Source organism: Tenrec ecaudatus, chromosome 9 (assembly GCF_050624435.1).
Source record: "Tenrec ecaudatus isolate mTenEca1 chromosome 9, mTenEca1.hap1, whole genome shotgun sequence".
Lineage (NCBI taxonomy): Eukaryota > Metazoa > Chordata > Mammalia > Afrosoricida > Tenrecidae > Tenrec > Tenrec ecaudatus.
In genome coordinates, this window is record NC_134538.1 from 140337844 (window position 1) to 140358466 (window position 20623).

General features: G+C 43.8%; 1 protein-coding gene across 2 annotated transcripts in view; it reads left to right on the plus strand.

The window, feature by feature from the left end:
• The window catches only part of ING3 (inhibitor of growth family member 3), a 28329-nt gene extending 8843 nt beyond the window's left edge, over positions 1–19486 (plus strand). The window contains exons 5-12 of one of the 2 annotated variants that reach the window (XM_075558605.1): positions 8049–8145; positions 9955–10026; positions 10855–10974; positions 11238–11395; positions 12013–12206; positions 12393–12585; positions 15323–15361; positions 17057–19485. In XM_075558605.1, the coding sequence (XP_075414720.1) occupies positions 8049–8145; positions 9955–10026; positions 10855–10974; positions 11238–11395; positions 12013–12206; positions 12393–12585; positions 15323–15361; positions 17057–17173 (990 nt within the window). In that variant the 3' untranslated portion in view covers positions 17174–19485. Of the gene's footprint in view, positions 1–8048; positions 8146–9954; positions 10027–10854; positions 10975–11237; positions 11396–12012; positions 12207–12392; positions 12586–15322; positions 15362–17056 lie in introns of both variants that reach the window. The other variant, XM_075558607.1, reaches the window with a different exon arrangement.
• Positions 19487–20623: the final 1137 nt, after the last annotated feature.

Here is a 20623-nt window from a genome sequence, read left to right on the forward strand (position 1 = left end):
TGCAATTCAGTCAAAGCCTTTAAAGAGCCGTCCCAGAAGTCTGACCTCGTGACTTATATTTTCATCCGTTGGCCAGGTGCAGGTAGAAGGAGGCTAAGAGGTGTCACTAATGGACTCTGCTGGCGCACCAGATAGAGCTAGGCAAGGACTATCGGGAAGGAGGAGAAGGAGGGGCTGTGTGTGGGTAGCACGTCTGTGCACTACCTTCCACTCTGCAGCCTTAGCCTCCATCCAGCTCTCAGGCCCATCCTTTGATTGCTGTCGGATCACATTGCACATCCATTGTTTTCCTTTCGCTTGTGGGTCAACATGTGCGTAAGGAACTGTCACGAGCCGTGTCTTGCTTTTCTCTCTTTTTCAGGGTGGCCAGCTAGCATAGTGACTGCTCACCGGGACAGGCTAGTGGGAAGGGAAGCCACCGTGTGCTCCCGGCGTGCTTCCCAAGTTGTGAGTTTCCGAGTTGAGAGTCCAGTGGTGCCCTTATTGGTGGCACGTACACTTTACAGCTGATTGACTATTTCTCAAAGAGCAGTAGATAGAATCACATCTTGTTTGCTGGGATTGGTCTGACTTTGATGAGTAAACAAGGATAAATAGCCACTTCATTTCAAGAAATGACTTCAAACGAAGAAAAGTGGAAGCAGAAAAATAAATAATTTATTTTAAAAAAACTCCTTGCCATCAAATCGGTCCCAACTCTTACTGACCCTGTAGCAGAGTTGAACTGCCTCTTGGGAGTTCTGAGGCTGTAAATCATGCTAAACGGAGAAAAGCTTGCACCGATCAAGGATTTCATTTTGCACAGCTCCATAATCAGCATTCCTGGAAACAGCAGTCAATAAATGAAATGACATCTCATTGGACATATCTGCACATGACCTCTTTTATATATTGAAGAGCAAGGATATCACTTTGAAGATTTAGGTGTGCCTGACTTAAGCCATGATATTTTCATGGGAAAGTTGGACAATGAATAAGACTGCCTTCCAAAGACGATGTGTCTGACTTATGGTGTTTGTGAATGTGGGGAAGTGAAATGTCTCCATATGAATCTAATATCCATGTCAGTCACTCCCGCCAATCATTGGGTGGCACTGTGCCAATAGGGTTGGAAGACAATAATAAAGGAGATCAGTCACTTTGCATAGTCACTTCTCTGTATAGAAGAAGAGTTTTCTCAGAAGAGGGGAGAATTCCTGGGTCATCAACGAAGAAGAGCCCAAAGCAAACCCCTCCCTGTCTGAGGTGACAGAGGGCACACTGTGACCAGATCCGAAACCATGAGACTGAGGCAGAGGAGTAGGCAGCTTCCCAGCCAGTGGAACAAAGCAGAGGCCAGGGGGCTGAGAGCTGAGGGCTAGAAAGAGACTGACTGCTGGCTGAGCTGAGGCGGTGTGGATCAGTTACTCATCAGTGTTTTCTGCTGCTGACTTATAACCTGTAACTTCCCTGATCCCCATAGTTGTGAATATTGTCTGTAAGTTCTGTGTGGCCGTTGCAACAAATGAGTGTCCAAGTCGGTCTAGAAAGCTGGCGGAGCCTGGGGCATGTCTGATGTCTGCCTGTAGCAGTAGGCCTTGTCTGGTGTGGCGCTGACTCTTCCCCGTGCAGCCAAAAGAGGTCAGATAGTGCTGTGCCATGTTTTCATGAAGAAGATTCAAAGTACCGTGGACTGCCAGAAATCAAACAAATCTGTCTTGGAAGAAGTACAGCCAGAATGGTCCTTAGAAGCAAGGATGGCAAGGCATTATTTCATGTATATTGGAAAATAGCAACCAGTTTCTGCAAAAGAACATCAGGCTTGGTAAAGTGGAGGGGCATCCAGAAAGAGGCCCTCAGTGAGATGAATTGACTGGCTGCAGCAGTGGGGTCAAGCACAGGAACAATAGTGAGGATGGAGCGGGGCCAGGCAGAGTTCTGGTCAGTTGTACATTAGGGTCACTATGGGTCAGTACCACTGGCGGGCGCAGCAGCAATCACCACTACATCTGTTTACATAGTAAATTTAAAATGAAATTATTTCGGAGGAGTGCTAAATATAGCTTTTTGCATATAATATTAAAGGGAAAGCTCGTGTTGCGTATCATGAATAAATAATGATTAAATTGTTAACAATTGTGTGTCACCTTTAGAACAATTATGCTCCACATTGCAGTACCACCGTGTTTCCAGGTGTTTGAGTAGCTTGTGCTTCAGGGCAGGACGTTTGCTTTACTAGCCATGCAAGTAATTGTCCCTGAGCACAAGGGAATTAGTGACTTTTTCAGGGGAGAAACCAGTAACCTCTAACTCTCTTATACTCCCTGCGACGGAACAAACATCTACATGAAAGTTCTGATGAATGTTGGGCATTAAATCCCTGTAGAAGTGGACATTGGAGAAGGTTGCCCATTTTGTATGTGAGTGGGTGGAACGTGTGTCATCAAGCTGTAGTAATTTCTGTTCACAGTCCGCTGACTGAGTCAGCAGCGGCCCTGCGGCCTTTCCCGTTGTAGCGTCCCATGTTGGGGCGGGGATAACGTGCCATGGACACAGCGCTGGGCATTAGCCGCACGGGTGCACGGTGGGGACCCTCGGCTTCTCAACAGGCCTGCCCCTATATCAAGATCTTGTCAGACAGGAAGGGTTGTGAAGGAAGTAAAATGTAATGAGAGAGAGTGTGAATTACTGGGGAAGGCTATTCTCAAAGGTAGTCAGGAAGCGTGTACATGGAGGAGGTGGTACCTGAAAAATGAGGATGAGCCAGCCAGAGAAACAGCCTCCAAACCTGACAGACATGTGATATACCAATTGCAAGTCAAGCAGGAGAAGATCTGCATGTTGGACCAGAAAAGAGGCCCCCTGGCTCTGGTCAGAAGGGAGACAGGAATTAGACGACAAAGCCAAGGGGGTGCAGGCGGTTCCTGGGTGGCTGTGACTTTTATTCTGAAAGCAGCAGGAAGCCAGGGAAGGGTTTTAATATACTCCCAGGAGAGATTTTGTGTAGACCCTGAGCAGCAGTGGTGACGCTTTGTGCTGCTCACTGTAACATCAACAGTTCAAAGTCCCCTGTTCCACCGGGGACAGACAGCTTTCTACCCTTCTAAAAGCGACTGCCTCGGAATCCCACAGGGCAGCTCTGCTCTGCCCCATAGGGTCAGGATGAGATGGAATGGATTGGATGGCAGTGAGTTTGGAGGTTTTTGCTTTAATACAGGAGCCTTAGTGGGCATGTCTGGTAATCATTAGGCTACTAACTCGAGATTGGCTGTTGAAATCTGGCAGCCGCCCTAAGGGAGCAGGCTGGGGCGATGTGCTTCAGTAAATACAGAATCACAGCCTTGGCGATCCTAGGTAGGGTCGTTTTGAGTCTGAAACAACTCTGGCTGTGAATTTGTTTGGTTGGGGGAGTGGGGAGGGGGGGTGGAGAGCAGCGGGAGATGAGGAGGAGTTTGCTTAGACATGATACAACTATGGTAACTTAAACTAAATGTGTAAATTTTAAGATTTAACAAGTTAGTATTTAATTGTTTTCCCACAGAGTTTTGTATAGTGTGTTGTTCCATTCTATTAAGCTTATTGGAATGTTTTGTTTGCTTTTAAAAAGGAAATTTTTACTTAGACTTGTGTTAGTTACATGCTTATACCAGCTGCCTCAGTTTTACGGTGCTCTTTCAGCCATAAGTACAAAATATTGAGGTTGGATAATGAGATAGTTGATAAAGTGAGAAGTGCAGAAATTTGATGAGTAGCAAAAGGTGTTAAGTTGAAATTATTTCCTTCTAGAATTCTGACATTCAGAGTTATTCAAGAGTTATTCAGCATTTATTTGTCTTCCAGAGCCAGATGTCACTGTTGTGGGATGTAGTAGATTGTAATTTGTAACAAAGCTGATTTATAGGAAGAGGGAGGGGGGAAATGAACTGATACCAAGGACTCAAGTAGAAAGAAAATACTTGAAAATGATGATGGCAACATATGTACAAATGTGTTTGACATAGTGGATGAATGTATGGATTGTGATAAGGGATGTAAGAGCCCCCAATAAAAGTATTTAATTTTTAAAAAAGAAAAGAAGAAAAGGTGATTTATATATCTTCTGATGAAATTTTAGCTCTTAGTTATGCTTGACTGGTTTTCGCGGTGTTCAGTACTCTTGAACTCACCTTTTTTGATATCCTGAAATGATTGGCTCAGGCTCACATTGTACCTGTACGTTTGAGAGTTCTTCAGCTGATAATCTAGTTAAGGAATGTCGTGTCTGAATTTAGCCTTTTGATGTGTCCCTTAACCTATTGTCTTTTAAAAAGATGATTGCCAAATCCACTACATTGAGTTGATTCTGATTTACAGGGACCCTAAATAGGGTTTTCTTAAGCTTTGTAAATCTACAGGGACGGACAGCCTCATCTTTGTCCTGGAGAGCACCTGAGGGGTTTGACCCACCCACCTTGTGGTTAGCCATACAGTGCTTTCCCAACAGTGCTGTGAGGACTCCTAGAAACCTGATGATTTGACATCATTTATTTGTTAGACCTCAAGTATTTGTTTCAATCTAAACTTGTGTTAAATTTTCATCTAGTTGGAATAATTAACACATATCAAATTTTATTTTCATGACTTTATGGTCAAAATAATTTGTCATTACAGTTCCATTTTCTTCCTGAATAATTGTTACCAGGGGTTTTCACTGATGGAAATATTCTCTAATTGCTCTAGATTCCATCTTAGAACCTTATAGAAGGGCTGAATGCCAACTCAGAAAAGTCACGCTAAAACCCATCATTGTCAAGTCAGGCATGATTCACGATGACCCTACAGGACGGAGTGGAATTGCCCCATGGGGTTTCCAAGGCTGCACTCTCTGGAAGCAGACTGCCACCTCTTTCCCAGAGTGGCTGTTGTCTGTGGCCTGGTGACTTCGTTGGCAGCAGAGATGCTGAACCACCAGAACCCCAGTGCTCCTAAGGGCAGGCAGACATCCCCAGTTCGAATTTGACCATGGGAGCATTAGAACACAGAACGCTTTTTAAAAGCAGTCTTTAGATTAGTTTGGGTCCCTTAATGACATGTGTACACAATGTGAAAGTAGAAGAAAGGATTGCAACTCTGCAGAGTGTTCAAGGACGAGGGGCTTTGTGCTATATCTGTAGAGGATCCGGCTGTGGTTAAAGCGCTGTGATTGTGGACATGCTGACAGAAATTCCTTCCTCTCTAAAGAGGTCAGGAACGTGTGAAAGATTTAAGTCTGAAGCTGGTTTCAGTTTGGGTCAGGAATAAGGACACTTCCTTGACTAGGGTGTGTGGGTGGTTATAGGAAACTGAAGAGTATTGAGACTGGTGATCCTTGTGTCGGGAACTGATGTCTCAAGGGAAATCAATCAATCTTACTCTCACTCTCTCGGTTGTTATTGCCTGTCTGTCTTACGGGACCAGGTGTGCATGGTGAGGAAACCTAAGTTAGATTCTTGCTTTGCCTGAAAACAGTAGGGTCCTTAACACTGATTTAGCTAGAGTACAGGCTTTGTCCATTCGCCACTCTTTATCAGGAGAGAGATGGCACGTAGATTTTTGTCAAGCTGACTACTTAAAGATTGACTACTTCAGCTGACTACTTAAAGATTGCGTAGGATTCTAGATGCTTTCTACTCTGTGGCCTAAAGTAAGTCTAGGCCAGCTTCTTTTCTGAGTTCTAAATTGGTTTACAGCAAAGATGAGACGAAGACAAGTATTTCTCATGGCCTAATAATCACTTATCATACTCAGTTAATATTTTTTCACATGAGGAGGCATCCTTATTTATTTTCATTGTCAACTTGATTTTTAAAGTATCAATTCCTTGGACGCCATTGCCTTTGGTGAGCTATTTAGAATCAGAAACTTCATGATCTTCAGGCAGTGTTTCTCAGAACCCCTCCTTTCCTGTGTAGTAAACCCCATCCGTCCTTGTGACTGGCATGCAGCAGACATGGCGGGAGTCGGGGTGGTGGTGGAGGTGTGTAGTGTGGAGAACAAAGTCCTCTTCTCAGTCCCCGCTCCTCCCCACCGAGTCCAGACAAGGGGCTGTTACAACTCCTCTTGCTGACCAGAATACTTGACCGGCTTTGCTCATAATCTTTGGTTTTATCTCGGTACGTTGTTCGAATACTGTGTGTCTTGATCTGTGAGAGTACGACAGTCATCGTGTTTTGCTGACTTTGTACTATATAGTGTTTGCTCACTCTCCTTTTCTTTCCATCTGAATAGAAGCTCTGAATAGAATCCACTCCTCGCCGTCCCATAGACTCCAGACTCCTTTGTGTCCACCACAGCCTGGGTTTTGAGTTTGTTCTTTGGGTGCCACTTTGCCAGCTCTTGGAGTTGCCATTGATTTCCTGCTCGGAGGCTCTGTGTTTTCAACCTCTCTTTGGGGCGGGCTTTGATCTGACAGCTAATTCTCGATGCCTTTGAAGGCAAGGCTTTCCCTTTACTCAAGTATTTTCCATGTAACCCCGTGCCAGGCACACAGTAGGAACTCAATATTTATCACTGGAATAACTACGGATAAAGAAGCGTCATTGTAACACATTAACTGGTCTTGTAACTTTGTTCCTTTTTTCTAATTTCCCTTGAGATGAGATGTTGACAGTGCATCTGTGACTGTGGCCTATGTTCACATTTACCATTAGAAGGGAGGGTCCATTAAAGGATGCTCAGTTCTTCACAGGTTCTTTGAACAGAAGCATGTGCCGATAAATATGTAACCCTACAGGGCGCTAAATATTCTAGTCTCACCTTGAGCTGAAACAGAAAAGCGACTGAAGAAAGTGGGCTCCACACTGGCCTTTAAACTATTGAAAAACCACAAGCTTACACCCATTGCTGCCGACATAGACAATACAAATAATAGGACATTCTGGTTTTTTCAATGTGCATTGTAATTGTAAAATGTACCCGGTTGAAGAGCAGTTGTAGGTATAAATGGTGAAGCACGATTGATTACAGAGTTCAAAGCTAAGTGCATTGTACACTGCAGCTTAGCGATGTTGTTTAGCCCCTCTGAAGCGTAGTTTCTCAATTTACACAATGAAGACAGTGAGGACCTACCTCAGAAGACGATAGAGTGACGGTTAGAAAGAGAGTCCCGAGCCCATTCACCTGGACTCTCCATAGGTGTCCGGCACATGCCAGGTCTCTTTGGGTGTCTTGCCCCTTCACTCCCTGGCGTCTGAGACACATTGTTTAGCTAAAAGTGTAAATATTAACCCTTGTACTCTCACATGACACGTTGTGCTATTTGTTAGGAAATTATTCCTAAATATAAGTGATTTAGTGGGAAATTAGCCTTTGAAAAAGGTAGGTGTTGATAATATAAGTATTTTCAAAGGATCACCGTTGTCTTGTTTTTACCTCAAAGGTATGAGAAAAAATATACCCAATATTATGCCAAAAATCCGTTAAGACATTTGTCACTAGTTGGAGTAAAGTAATTTTCTGAATGCATTTAACGGATCTCTAGATGAATGAGAAAATAACATTTTGCCACCTCCATGGACTCTGGTATTACAATAACATATTTAACCAGGTCCTCGGGGAATAGCGTTCTCTGGACATTTACATAAACGATTGCAGATCTCGTGGTCTACCTCGCTACTTTGCGAAAATGCATGTGTGGGATAGAGTGAGTAGCCCCTGTGGGCTGGAGGGTCATCGGGGCTCATCACGGAAGTAGCAGTGCGGTGGCCGTGTGGCCTCAAAGCACCGATAGCATATGAGAGTTGTACGCTTTCCTGCCCTGCCTCACACCTCCAGGTCCCTACACACGGTTTTGCTTTAATTTTCATATTTCCACTTCCAAAAATAGAGGATCGAAACATATCTGTCAAATTGGAGATTATGATTTATTGAAATGTGTTAGTCTATGACAAGAATTTGAGAGATTACTTCGTCTGGTAGCATTTTACAGAGGCTTAGTTAATTGACTTGCCCGGCCGAGTCACACAGAGGAATGACATTGAGGTGCCTGCTTACACTGATGCTTCCACAGCGCCCGCAGTCTGGGTGACCATCTGTGATCTTCTCTGAAACAGGTAGATCGACACTTGAGGAAGCTGGACCAGGAACTGGCCAAGTTTAAAATGGAGCTGGAAGCTGATAATGCTGGGATTACAGAAATATTAGAGAGGCGTAAGTAAAAGTTACAGTTTCCCATCCCTGTTGGACAACACGACATAAGTGCGCAACATCTAATCGCCGAGAAAACCGTGTTCTACAGCACCTCTTTGGAGCTTGCCCTTAGGCGGGCGGTGGCTTCTGGGGTGGTTGGGACATGAATGCAGAGAGAGAATGCAGGCTATCATCCATTCCCTCTGTGGAACATCCTGCTCCTTTAAACATGCCTACATAAGCTAATGCAACAGCAAGGATTTTTAACAGCAGAAGCAAGTTAGGCATCGAGAGAAAAACATTAACCTAACTAACATTGCATGTATTGACTTCTCCTTGCCTCTTTCAACGTTGAGGAAGACCCGTTCTTATTAGTTTGTTTGTTTTTAACATAGAAGGCCCTTGTTTTTATCTTTAAGAACTGCCCAAGGGCCTTCCTCAGGTAACAGACACATAGTATTTCTGTTGTTCTTTATGTCTAAATATAAATACTCTTGTATATATTTAGAAAGAATGACGGGAATTGAGTCCATAAGAGGACCTCTTTTCCTCAGAGAATTCTAAAGCTTTCCTTTTTCAGTAGATAACTGTTTTGAATTGTTTTGCAAGATTCGACTTGTCCCTTGCTAGAACTTGCTGTTGTTACTTCTTGGGGTTAGCTTTCCCAAATTAGGGGGCCTGAACGCTTTCTTTGACTTAGCATTTTCCCAATCTAGATATGAAAATATATAGAAAAGGAGGTAGTGGGCACAGAGTAAGCTCTTCACAAATGGTGATTGAGATGAATTTCACAAGAATTTAAAGAGCTGAAACACTTTCCCCTCTGGGAGCATTTCAACAGCAGGAGCATGTCCACGTTTCCACATGTAGAGGAAGGTTTTTTTTCAGGGTTAGGTAACGGACCTTACCATCTACTGGGTGTCCCCTAGAATTGAAACTGGTCAAAATCCTTCTTAGTGCTCACAGATGCTTTTATTCAAGAGTAACTCCAGGTTAGGTGATAATTTGTTTATGATGCCTTTTCTCCTGAGGGAGCTCTAAATCTTTGGACAGTAAAGTATTCTATAATTGTTTTGATGTTTTGGGAAGGCTGGCGATTGGCCTAAATCACTCTAATTAATGCCCAACAGTACTGCAGGGAAGGGAAGTCAGGCATCCTTACTACGGACACAGACTTGTGAAACGTCTGTGAAACTAATTTGGATCAAGTTTTAAAAGCTGCTTCACCCAGTGTTCTGTCATACTTTTATCTCAAGGGATCAAAGAAAAGCCCAGACCATTTCTTTTAAATTGTTTTAAAGCTTGGTGGTAGCAACCCCATTCCATATTTTTCACAAGGAAAATGTCTAACTGCCTTCAGGATGCCTTTATTCTCATCAGTCATTTACGGGATCAAAGAGTTTTCTTCCATACAGTAATGTCCCCATTGCCTAGAACATCTCCTCTTAAAAGCCTTTCCACTCAGTAAAATGAGGTGGAGTTTGTCGGCTCTTATCAGTAGTGGGTAAGACTGTCTGCTCATCCCACTATGTGGGACCCACTGTGATGAGCTGCCCAATTAGGCATCAGCATGCCTGGAGCCCTTTCGTATGTAAGGTGAACACTGGGAAATGAGCATTGTGTAGTTTAGAGCGAGGCCTAGCTCAAGGTGGGGTTAGCAGTGGTGACCCCCTGCCGTGCCTGGCTGAGATGCGACTGAAGGCATGTGTACACATCAGAGCACGGGTACCCTGCTGGGGAGCAGGGTGCCACGCCTGCCCTTGGGTGGCATTTGAAGTTCAACAACAGCATTTAATGGTGGCGTATCTCTGTGCTTCTCTCTGATTTTAGGATCTTTGGAATTAGACACTCCTTCACAGCCTGTGAATAATCACCACGCCCATTCCCACACGCCAGTGGAAAGTAAGTTTGGTTGAGTGCAATGAAAATGTTACAAACAAGCAGAAACTCTCCATGTTACTCTTTTGTTCGCTTCCATTACTTACACAGGATCTGTTGCAAAAATGCCCTTTCCTTTTTTGGTGGGATTTACCTTTCCACTGCACTATGGATGGGCTTATCTTTCCAATATGGGAAGGACATCTTTCTTCTGGCCACAGTACCAGCAAGCCAACAAGAAACCCCTGGGGCCAGAGACCCTTCTCTTTTTGTCTTTGTTTCTCCCACGCACTGTCTAATGAGCAAGGAGGCCACAGGGGTGAGTCCCTGAGTGAGAGAGAGAGTGGTCAGATAGGTGGCTGAGTGAATTTCTGACATACCTGTAATTCTACACACAGGGTATAGTTTCATGGAAAGGCTGGTTGAAGACTACTCTGAATTCTAGGCATTGTGTTAAAAGCAACATTGTTACTTCTTGGGGTTAGCTTTCCCAAATTAGGAGGCCTGAACGCTTTCTTTGACTTAGCATTTTCCCAGTCTAGATATGAAAAATATATAGAAAAGGAGGTAGTGGGCACAGAGTAAGCTCTTCACAAATGGTGATTGAGATAAATTTCACAGGTATTGTATGTGAAATCATGGTGCATCATCATGGGTTCTGTTCATTAATTTTCTACTGAAATATCTTAAATGTCCAAGAAGTAGGCCTTATCAAAGTCTTCTGAGAAAACAAACTTTCTTGTGTTCCACAAGGGAACACGGCTATGTGGGTTTATAGCTGGATAGAGGTTGTGTGCCTTCTCCACAGTTCTCTGAAGTTTAAAAGGACATGTATCCTTTATATATATTCAGAAAGGAAATACAACCCAGCAACTCACCATGCAACCACAGATCATATCCCTGAAAAGAAGTTTAAATCTGAAGCACTTCTCTCTACTCTTACATCAGACGCCTCCAAGGAAAGCACCCTTGGTAAGTGATCTCACTGTCGTGAGCATGACCTGCCTTAGAATGTAAGGCAAGGCGAGCGCTGTCAGGATGAGGGAGTCATACAGTTTCTTTATCTACCTAATGTCTTTACATGGGAGAGGGAAGAGAAACTTGATAGGTCCGTCAAGTCGATGTATAATGGCATCCATTTTAAATAATTAGATCGGTGCCAGGAAATACTGCACTCGAAGCTCAGCAATATTGCATTCTATCCAGCCATCAACCATTTTTATTTTTCTTCACAGGCTGTCGAAATAACAACTCCACCGCCTCCTCCAATAATGCTTACAATGTGAATTCCTCCCAACCCCTGGCATCCTACAACATTGGCTCATTATCGTCAGGAACGGGTGCCGGGGCAATCACGATGGCAGCAGCTCAAGCAGTTCAAGCCACAGCCCAGGTACAGAGGGAAAGGTTTGCAGACAGAAGAGCACATTTTGTCTTAGTCATTGGCAAGCCCAAATAGAGACAACTAAACAGGAGTGAATAGAGACTTCTTTTGTTATACAGTTTCTTTTTTTCTTTTCCATTTAAAGCCAAACAAGCTTTATGGTCTGACCATTTATTTAGCAAAATGAATACACAGGAAGTACCTGATTGATAAAGAAAAGTAAAAAATAGAGTGACACAATATCACGCAGATCCCTTCCCACGACCATTGCTCATCTTGGCGGCAGTCTTGGCTGCAGGCCACAGCACCCACGAGGGGGGCATGCCTTGATCTCTACCAGCGCGAGGGCTTCCTGTGAGCCTCGGAGCTGACTTGAGTTGTTCACTTCTGTGCACTTTGCACGTCTCCCAAATCAAGTTTCCAAATCCCAAATCATTTCATGTCTCTGTGAACGTTGGTTTTAAATCTTTAATACAAAATAGCTTAATTTTCTGTGATGAACAAGAAATACTACGCACAATAAATCAGAACGGAACAGGTCCAAACGATACTATAATTTGCAAGGCACGGAGAAGACAGCGTATGTATTTATGTACATTAATGCTATCAATGAATGTCTATTTAAGATGAAAGAGGGACGAAGAACATCAAGTTTAAAAGCCAGTTATGAAGCGTTTAAGAATAATGACTTTCAGCTGGGAAAAGAATTCTCGATGCCCAGGGAAACGGCTGGCTATTCCTCATCCTCGGCACTCATGACTACGTTGACGCAGAGCGCCAGCTCAGCAGCAGCTGACTCTCGGAGTGGGAGAAAGAGCAAGTAAGTGGCTCTGCGAGTCACCAGCAGGGTGAGCGTGAATTTCAACATTGGCGATGCATTTCTAATTCAATGCTAAATGTTCTTCAATGCTTTCGATCTCATTCTAGTCTGTACACTTAGGAGTTACTCTCAGGCAGCTACTTCTGGATGGTAAGCAAATAAAACTGATCCAATTTTCCCCCTCAGAAACAACAACAAATCTTCGAGCCAACAGTCATCATCTTCTTCCTCCTCCTCTTCATTATCCTCATGTTCTTCCTCATCCACGGCAGTTCAAGAAGTCTCTCAGCAGACAACAGTCGTCCCAGAGTCTGATTCTAGCAATCAGGTCGACTGGACGTATGACCCCAATGAGCCACGCTATTGCATTTGCAATCAGGTAAGCCTGCTGTCTGTCTAGAGGAGCGTACCACTGGAATAAAATGGGGAAAAGGAGAGAGAGCTATGGGTTTACAAAAAAACATTTTAAGTGCTGCTTTTACGCCACTTAAAATATCCTGTTTTTTTACTGTATGTTTCTCTCCTTTATGCAAATGGCATCTGTGCTGCAAGCGCACAGCGTATGAAGCAGCATTGTGATGTACTGCTCACCTACTCGCAGGTTGTGTGCACGTGTGTGTGTGTGTGTGTGTGTGTGTGTGTGTGTGTGAACTCCACAGTTTGGAAGAATCACAATGCATACTTTTTTGCAACCTTTATTTTGCTAAATCATGTTTCTTAACTATGGTTTTGCTTTAAAGTCATTTACTTCATTTTGGTTATTTGTTACATAGTTTTAATCAAACTTATTTCATTAATACCCAGCTGTTGATTATCAATGGTTTTAACTTCTTTTAATTATAGCATTACGATAGCTGTTTAAAAATATACCCTATTTTACCCCCATCAGTTTCTATAGAAGTAAGCTCATTACAAATATGTTCTGCAGACTGCAAAAATGTATTCTAGAACATTAGTTTCAAAGTCTATGAACCTGGCTTTTGCTACACCAAAAGGATCCTTGGTGGGACTTTGCGTTAAGCATCGGGCTGCTCACAGCAAGGTTGGGCAGTTCAAGGCTACTCCTAGGGAGGAAGATGAGGTTCTCTGTTCCTGTCAAAATTGACAGTCCTGGTTGGTGCCTGGCTATCAAAAAATATAGAGTCTGGGGTCTTGAAGGTAAGCAAGTGGCCATCTGGCTGAGAAGCAACAAAGCCCACATGGAAAAAGCACAGCAACCTGTGTGATCATGAAGTGTCGATAAGCTCAGGTATCAGGCGTCAAAGACCCAGAGCAAAAAATCATAGCGTGACTGAGGTGGAGGGAGTGCAGAGTGGAGGCCCAAGCCAATCTGTAAGCAATGGACATCCCCTTACGGAAGGGTCGTGGGGAGAAGACGGGCCAGTCAGGGTGCAGGATAGCACCGATGACACACACAGCTTCCCTTGGTCCTTTAATGCTCCCCTCCCTCCCCCACCCCCCACTATCATGACCCTAATTCTACCTTACCAATCTGGCTAGATCAGAGCATGTACATGGGTGCAGATAAGAGCTGGAAACACAGGGAATCCAGGACAGATAAACTCCTCGGGGCCAATATTGAGAGTAGCCATACCAGGAGGGGAAGGGGAAGGTGGGGGATAAAGGGGGAACCTATCACAATGACCTACTTATAACCCCCTTCCAGGGGGATGGACAACAGACAAAGGGGTAAAGGGAGACATCAGACAGTGCAAGACATGAAATCGTAATAATGATTTATAAATTATCAAGGGTTCCTGAGGGAGCGAGGGATGAGGAAAAAAAGGATCTGATGCCAAGGGCTCAAGTGGAGAGAAAATGCTTTGAAAACGATGATGGCAACATATGTACAAATGTGCTTGACACAATGGATGGATGGATAGTGATAACGAGCTATACAAGCCCCCAATATAATGATTTTTTTAAAAGAGAAATGGACAGTCCCAGAAACTCTCTGGGACACTTCTCTGTCTAGTAGTCTCTGTGAGTCAGACCCCCGATCAGTAAGTTTTTATTCTACTTTTTATAAAGATTTACCTATTTCTTACTTTTCTACATTGTGCACTATGTTGTACTTTTTGTGTGGATTGCCAGCCTAATTTTAAAAAATAAACAACATTTCCTCATTGTTGTACTTTCCCCTAGCAAACATTTTAGTATAAAAGAAGGGGGTAAAATAGGCTGTTGTCATTCTGGTAATACGATTGCTGGTAGTGTAACTGGTTTCTTATAAAAGAACAAAATCCATTGCCTCTGGTAGCAGTGAAGAAACAAACCAACAAGCCATGCAGGATTAGATCTGTTTCTCTAGCACTTTGAAAAGGGAAACACACTTCCCCCACTAAATAGTGGTCCTGGGCAAAGTGGTTGTCGTATGCCTACTACCATAGACGGATGTCTTCATTCGTGCAGGGTGTCAGAAACCACGCCCTCTGATTCTGACCCCATATTTTACCATCTGTCTAGAGCTTAAGAGCCTGCTAGGGTCATGGTTAAACATTATGGCTGCTGACCCAAAGGTTCAGACTCGGCAGTTAAGTCCATAAGAGAAAGGTGTGCCATCTGTTTCCATCCAAATTACAGCCTGGGACACCTGTATGGAGCATGCTACTCTATCTGAGAGGGGGACTATAAGCCAGAATCAATCTTCAGCCACCAGTTTAGTTCTTGGTATTAAGAACTCAAATGAATTCATGAGTTAGGAAGTTGTCCTACAAAGTAGTGAACAACAAGTGAAATGAACAAGAATATATAGTGGATAATAAATTTAGACATTTCAATGAAATGTTTTAATTTCCATGAAATGCATCGTTTCAAAAATTTAACCTAGCATGAACTGAGGCTTCAAATTAAAAACAAAACAATTCTAAAAACCCCATCCACACATGTGGTTCCCATGTCCAGATAGTTTATAGAATGAGGCTTCAAAGAACAGATCATTTCTGTGCACCTCCCTTCCCTGTCACATCCCCTAGAAAGAGATTCCTCCTGATTCTCAATGTAACTGTGTCTTGAATGTGACCAGCATCGTGGCTGTTGGGTCAGTTCCGATGTATACTCACCCTGTAGGATGCTTAAAGAACCATAATAAAGATATGTTATCTTCTTTGAATTAGGTATCCTATGGTGAGATGGTGGGCTGTGATAATCAAGATGTAAGTACCCGGCGTTTCCTGTTAGAAGTGCGCGCGCCCCGGTCCTTGTGACCTGAGCGACCACTGGAGTGGTTCGTATTTATGCCTCTTGAGTCAAGAGAACTGGTTTGTAGGTGTACTCATCTTTTAATAGCTTCAATGTTCAATCACGGGATAGTAGTAGGTACTTACTTGGTTCCCAGACTTATTTTGCCTCCTGTCCTCCTATCCGAAAAAAAATTACATGGCGCCTCCCTGGCAATTAAGAAAATTTGTACTGTTGCCCATAACCCAGGATAAAGTGTGGGCATGCACTTTTTTGTCGGCAGCCCCCCTAGACCATTCCAGTGCCGCCCTCTGCCCCCCCCCCCACACACACATCCAAGGGGCCAGTATCACCCACATTTCAAAACACGGTGTTAAGCATACTCCTCTCCAAAGTTAGGTAGTATTTCTTAGTCTGTTTGCGATTAATTTTATGATTCTGTGTGAAGAGTCTATTTCTCATGTTTAAGATTTATGAAAATTAGTGAGACCACACACACACATACACCCCCCCCCCTTTGCTAAAGGGCACTGTGCTAGTAGAATATAGTAGGCCCTACCCCACGGTGCTCTTTAGGACGCTCGCTGTTACGAGGAGCTGCTGTGGCAGCGCTTCTTGGCAGTGCTGTCACAGGTGTCAGCCAATCGGCCACTTCTGATGATAAAGCCAGCTTGAAATATACTGTACATCTGCTTTAGGAACCTTACTTTGGAGATTTTTTCTCTCATGAAATAGAACCGTTTTGGTTGTAACTTTGATGCCTTTCACACGGCTCACCCCCTCAGTAGAGCCCTGGGTGTGGGAGAAGGTAGTGATCAGTAACAGCAGAACCCTCAGACCCAGAAGACGAGGTTTCATTTAGCCCGCCAGTCTGCAGACTGAGGAGGGTTGGTTTGCATTAAGATGAGCATGGAACTTTGCCCTTGCCCTGACCTGAGGGTACTGACCACAGGTCCTCCTAGGTTCAGGGAACACCCCCCTTCCACTGCCCGCCCTCTCCCCGTTGCTTGTGGGCTGAGCATGATTATTGCAAAGCAGCTCTTCCCTGGCCCTTTCAGGAGGCCAGCTGCACGCTGTCTTCCGGGGCATTTTGTGAAAATGAACGAGACCTGGGTGCACACTCGTAGCTCTCACTCTGATTCCGTTCATGTCCAGTTGTGCTTTTATCTGATGTGAAGAGTTGCGTAGCATGTTGCAGGGCAGGGTGCTTCCACTCTGTGTCTCCAGGCACAGATACTCCCAGAAAGGAGACCCGAGCACCTGTATATCTTCAACTCTAGTTACTAGCTTACTACTCTCTTAAGAAAGAAAGGACATTGGCACAATCTTTTATCTTCTACCTAAGAGGCCCACCTCCCCTCCCTTTTGCCCTTGAAAGTTGACTTCGTTTTACTCGTCAAGTTCATGAGAACTATTGCATTAGAGTTCATTTTTAGGTTAGGGAACTCAATTGTAGACTCTCAGAGTTACCAAAGACTCTGTTTGGGTGCCTCTATTTCTTCAGGCAGATGGACGAAGTGAGCTTGTAAATAACCCTCTCAGTCTGAAAATCCTGCTCCCAGAGCTGTCTGACTGAGTGCTACCCCCCCCCCCCCGGCCCTTGGGCATTTGTGCTGTGTCCTTTCGTCTTTAAAGGCGCTAAGAGCGTTGTCTGCACTTTGGCTTTGCAGTGCCCTATCGAATGGTTCCATTACGGATGTGTCGGCTTGTCGGAGGCCCCGAAGGGGAAATGGTACTGCCCGCAGTGCACTGCTGCCATGAAGAGGAGGGGCAGCCGCCACAAATAAGGGGCCAAAGGAAAAGCTGCAGCTGGATTTTATACGGGACTTGACGAAGAAAAGGAAGAGGAAAGAAGAAACTGAGGTTCCCAGCAACCGCTTAAAGGACTTAGACAATCCTATAAGATCTTGAACTATAAACTTTGGGTTGTATTTTAATAATGTAAGTAAATTATTTATGCACTCCTCGTGTGCTCTGAATATTACTCCAGTTAGCCTTGGGTTATTTCAGCGGCCAACATATGCAGACATTTGTACTACTCAACCATTTTCTCAAAGTCACTGGGCATTCTACATCATTTAGATCTCAAAGGATTCCAACGATGAGGCTTTGAAGCAAAGTATTTTATATTGGACAGGTATATTCTGCTGCATGTGCTGTACTCCAGAGCTGTTATGTAACACTGTACATACATGGTTGCAAAAGAAAAGAGAAAAGTCAGTGCTTCTTTCAAAGACTTTACGATAATGGTTTTTAAAACACCTTTATTATCTTTGTTTCTGTGTGAAACTCAACTCAGCGGGCTGAAGAAACGGTTCATGTAATAAAGTGGGCTGGCCTCCTCCTCGGCCCGATACAGAAGCAGAAACTCCGTAGCGAAAACAAATGCACGCCATTAGTCTGTGTGTGCATCTCATCCAAATAGAGCGCAGTTCCTGCGGGCGGGGTGGGGGTGGGGCCCGCTGGGGAAGGTGTGAAAGTGATACATTTTTATACCAAATGTGTTTATTTTTTTGTGCAAGTAATCCTTAAAATTGGAATTGTATTAGGTGTTAAAATAAAGTTTTTAAAAAATTACTTGTATTTATACTTTCCACACGTAGTAACAAAAGTGACCCAGTTCCGATTCGCTTTCAAGTTTCCTTACCCAAAAATGCCGTAGAAAAATTGGGTTCTTTTAATAACAATGTTTGGAATTTGTGATGTGAAAATAGGAGAAAGACATTTTTCATGTGAGTTTGAAATGCAATGTATTTTTCTAGGACATCTGACTTTTCCTTCCAAGTTTGAGGAAAGTGAAAAATCCCATGACATTCAAAGAACAAATGTTTCGATCAATTTATCTAAACGGCCTTATACCATCCAGCGTTATTTCTGATTCCATCACATGGCGGTGTGGGGATTCATTCACTCTCGGCCATACTAAATCAGGCTATGTCTACATAGTACTTCTGAGGTTTAAATCCGTAGATGCTTTTTTACATGATAAATTCAGCATCGTGGGGGGTTTTAGTTAAGTTAAATCCTCAGTCCTGGTTGGTTGAAAGCTGCTTAAACATATACTACGTCATACTTCTTGTGTATTAAAATGCTTCGGGTCTGCCAGATTTCTGCTTCAGGACCGCTTGTGAGCCTCTTTGAGCGTGTTGAGAAAGCAGTTTTAAGCCTATGCAATGCTACCCACCAGGGTATGGATGAGAATGGGTGATTTCCAAGGTCTCTCTGCTTTGAGATCCCATGATTCTGAGCCAGTGCGGTCTGATCGGATCACCGTGTCAGACCATCAGTGAGGCTCATCGGTGGGTGTCCATCAACACGCAGTATTTTCACAGGAATTTTATAGACTTTTAAGAAGTGATATACACTGTAGTCGTCAGTCAGCCTACACGCATGTTGCTCGGAGATGCGGAGAGTTTGGTTTTGTCCTCTTTTCAAAGGTATAGGGGATGCTCAGAGAAAACAGCCTTAAGTGCAGCCTTACTTTTAGAAAGAGCCCTCCCCTGAGTGAGGAACATCCCTGTTTCAGCCGCGTGCAGAGCGTGAACCACTGACCCACCCCCTCCAACCCTGCGTCTGTGACGTTGAGAAGCAAGTAAAACAACCTTTGTGTGCAGTGACTCTGGTGTGTGGGATCTGCTCATACTGGGAAAGAAGGAAATCGGCCAAATAAGGAACTACCTCATCCACAAAAAAAAAACAAAACAAAAAAACGTGGCCAGCGACTAATGTTCTTTGTTCCACTGACACCAAGAGGTATGAGGAGTGTTCTGGGCATTGATAAAATACGCATTTGAAATCTTTTGTTGCATGAAGTTCTTGTAACAATTGGTGACATACAAACAATCCCTACTTGGGTTCACGATTTCCAGGTGGTGAAAATCGAGGCCTTAACTGCTGTGGCGTGTATTAAAATGTTCGTGGTGACACATTTAAAGCAATAAATGGCTTAATTAAATGCCTAAACGATGCCGAGTGTTTGATAAATATTCAATTATTCTTTCCAAAGGCAGTTAATCATTTTGCTCTCTTTGGGGCAAATGCCACATAGTTTAACTGTTTTAACCTTGGAGTTTTGTAATATTGATGCCCTTTGCCCTTTGATCTTCGAAGTGGTCATTTGGATCTTATTAATCTTGGCTGAGAGCTTAATAAATTGGGGCTGTAAAGGATATGAAACTAGACATTGCAGTGGTTTTTTTGTTGTTGTTTTTTTTTCTGTTTGAGTAACTTCCAAAACGTTTGTGTCGTACAAGAATCACCTAGATGTTGGAGGTACACAGATGAAGGTCTGTATGCGTTGGGGGGGAGGGAGTGTGAGGACTGGTAAATGCTTAATAACAAGTGCACTTCAAAACTCAGGGCCACTGACGTGATTCTGACACAGCAACCCTATAGGGCAGAGCAGAGTTGCGTGGTGAGTTTCTAAGGTGACTAAATCTCTACAGGAGGGGGAAGCGTCACCTTTCCCGTGGTCTTACAGGAGCCCAACGAGTAACCGCCCCCCCCCCCCATGCCACCCGGCCACTTCGGAAGTGCCGGGAGTGGGTTCCTTAGCAATAGTCAACCAGACTTGCCACACGCAGTCATCAGGGCTGAGTCTGAAAGACAGGTGAAGTGCGGAAGGCTTTCAAAGAAGTGTAGGGTCAGAGCCATGCTCATTCGGGGAACTTCACAGCCGACGACAGTATTAACTAGTGATTGTTTTAGGCTCCTGGAGTGTCAGGGAAAGAAGTCGGAAATCTGGAAAAACATCTAATCAAGAACATTGTGGACTGTGCCATGGAATTGGTAATAGAAGGCACGACATTGTACACTGTTGGTTAAATGTGGTTTAGCAGTTAAATAGCCCCGTTGTTAAGACTGTAGAGTTGACAAGATTGGGTTAGAAATTGCTTTTACATATTTAAGTTTTTTCCCCCAGTTTTTGCAACCAGGTTTTTGCTGGTCGAAATTTTTAATTTATTTCTTTGGAGTAGGAAATCTCAATGGCTGACCCAGATGGTAATTTCTTCCCTGTTTTTCCTTGCCACTGCCCTCAATAATCATGGTTGAATTCTGCTACCGAGAAACCTGCACGACTCGTCTTCCTCCCTCAGAGTCCCTGCATGAGTCCTCTAATGCCTCTGGCTTCCCTGCGCAGTGGTGGTTGGGTCATGATGTGTCTCACATGCCATGTCCTTTTCTTTCTAGGGATGTCCTTAGGTCTCTCTTCCCTACTCAGTTCCAGTTGGTAGGTG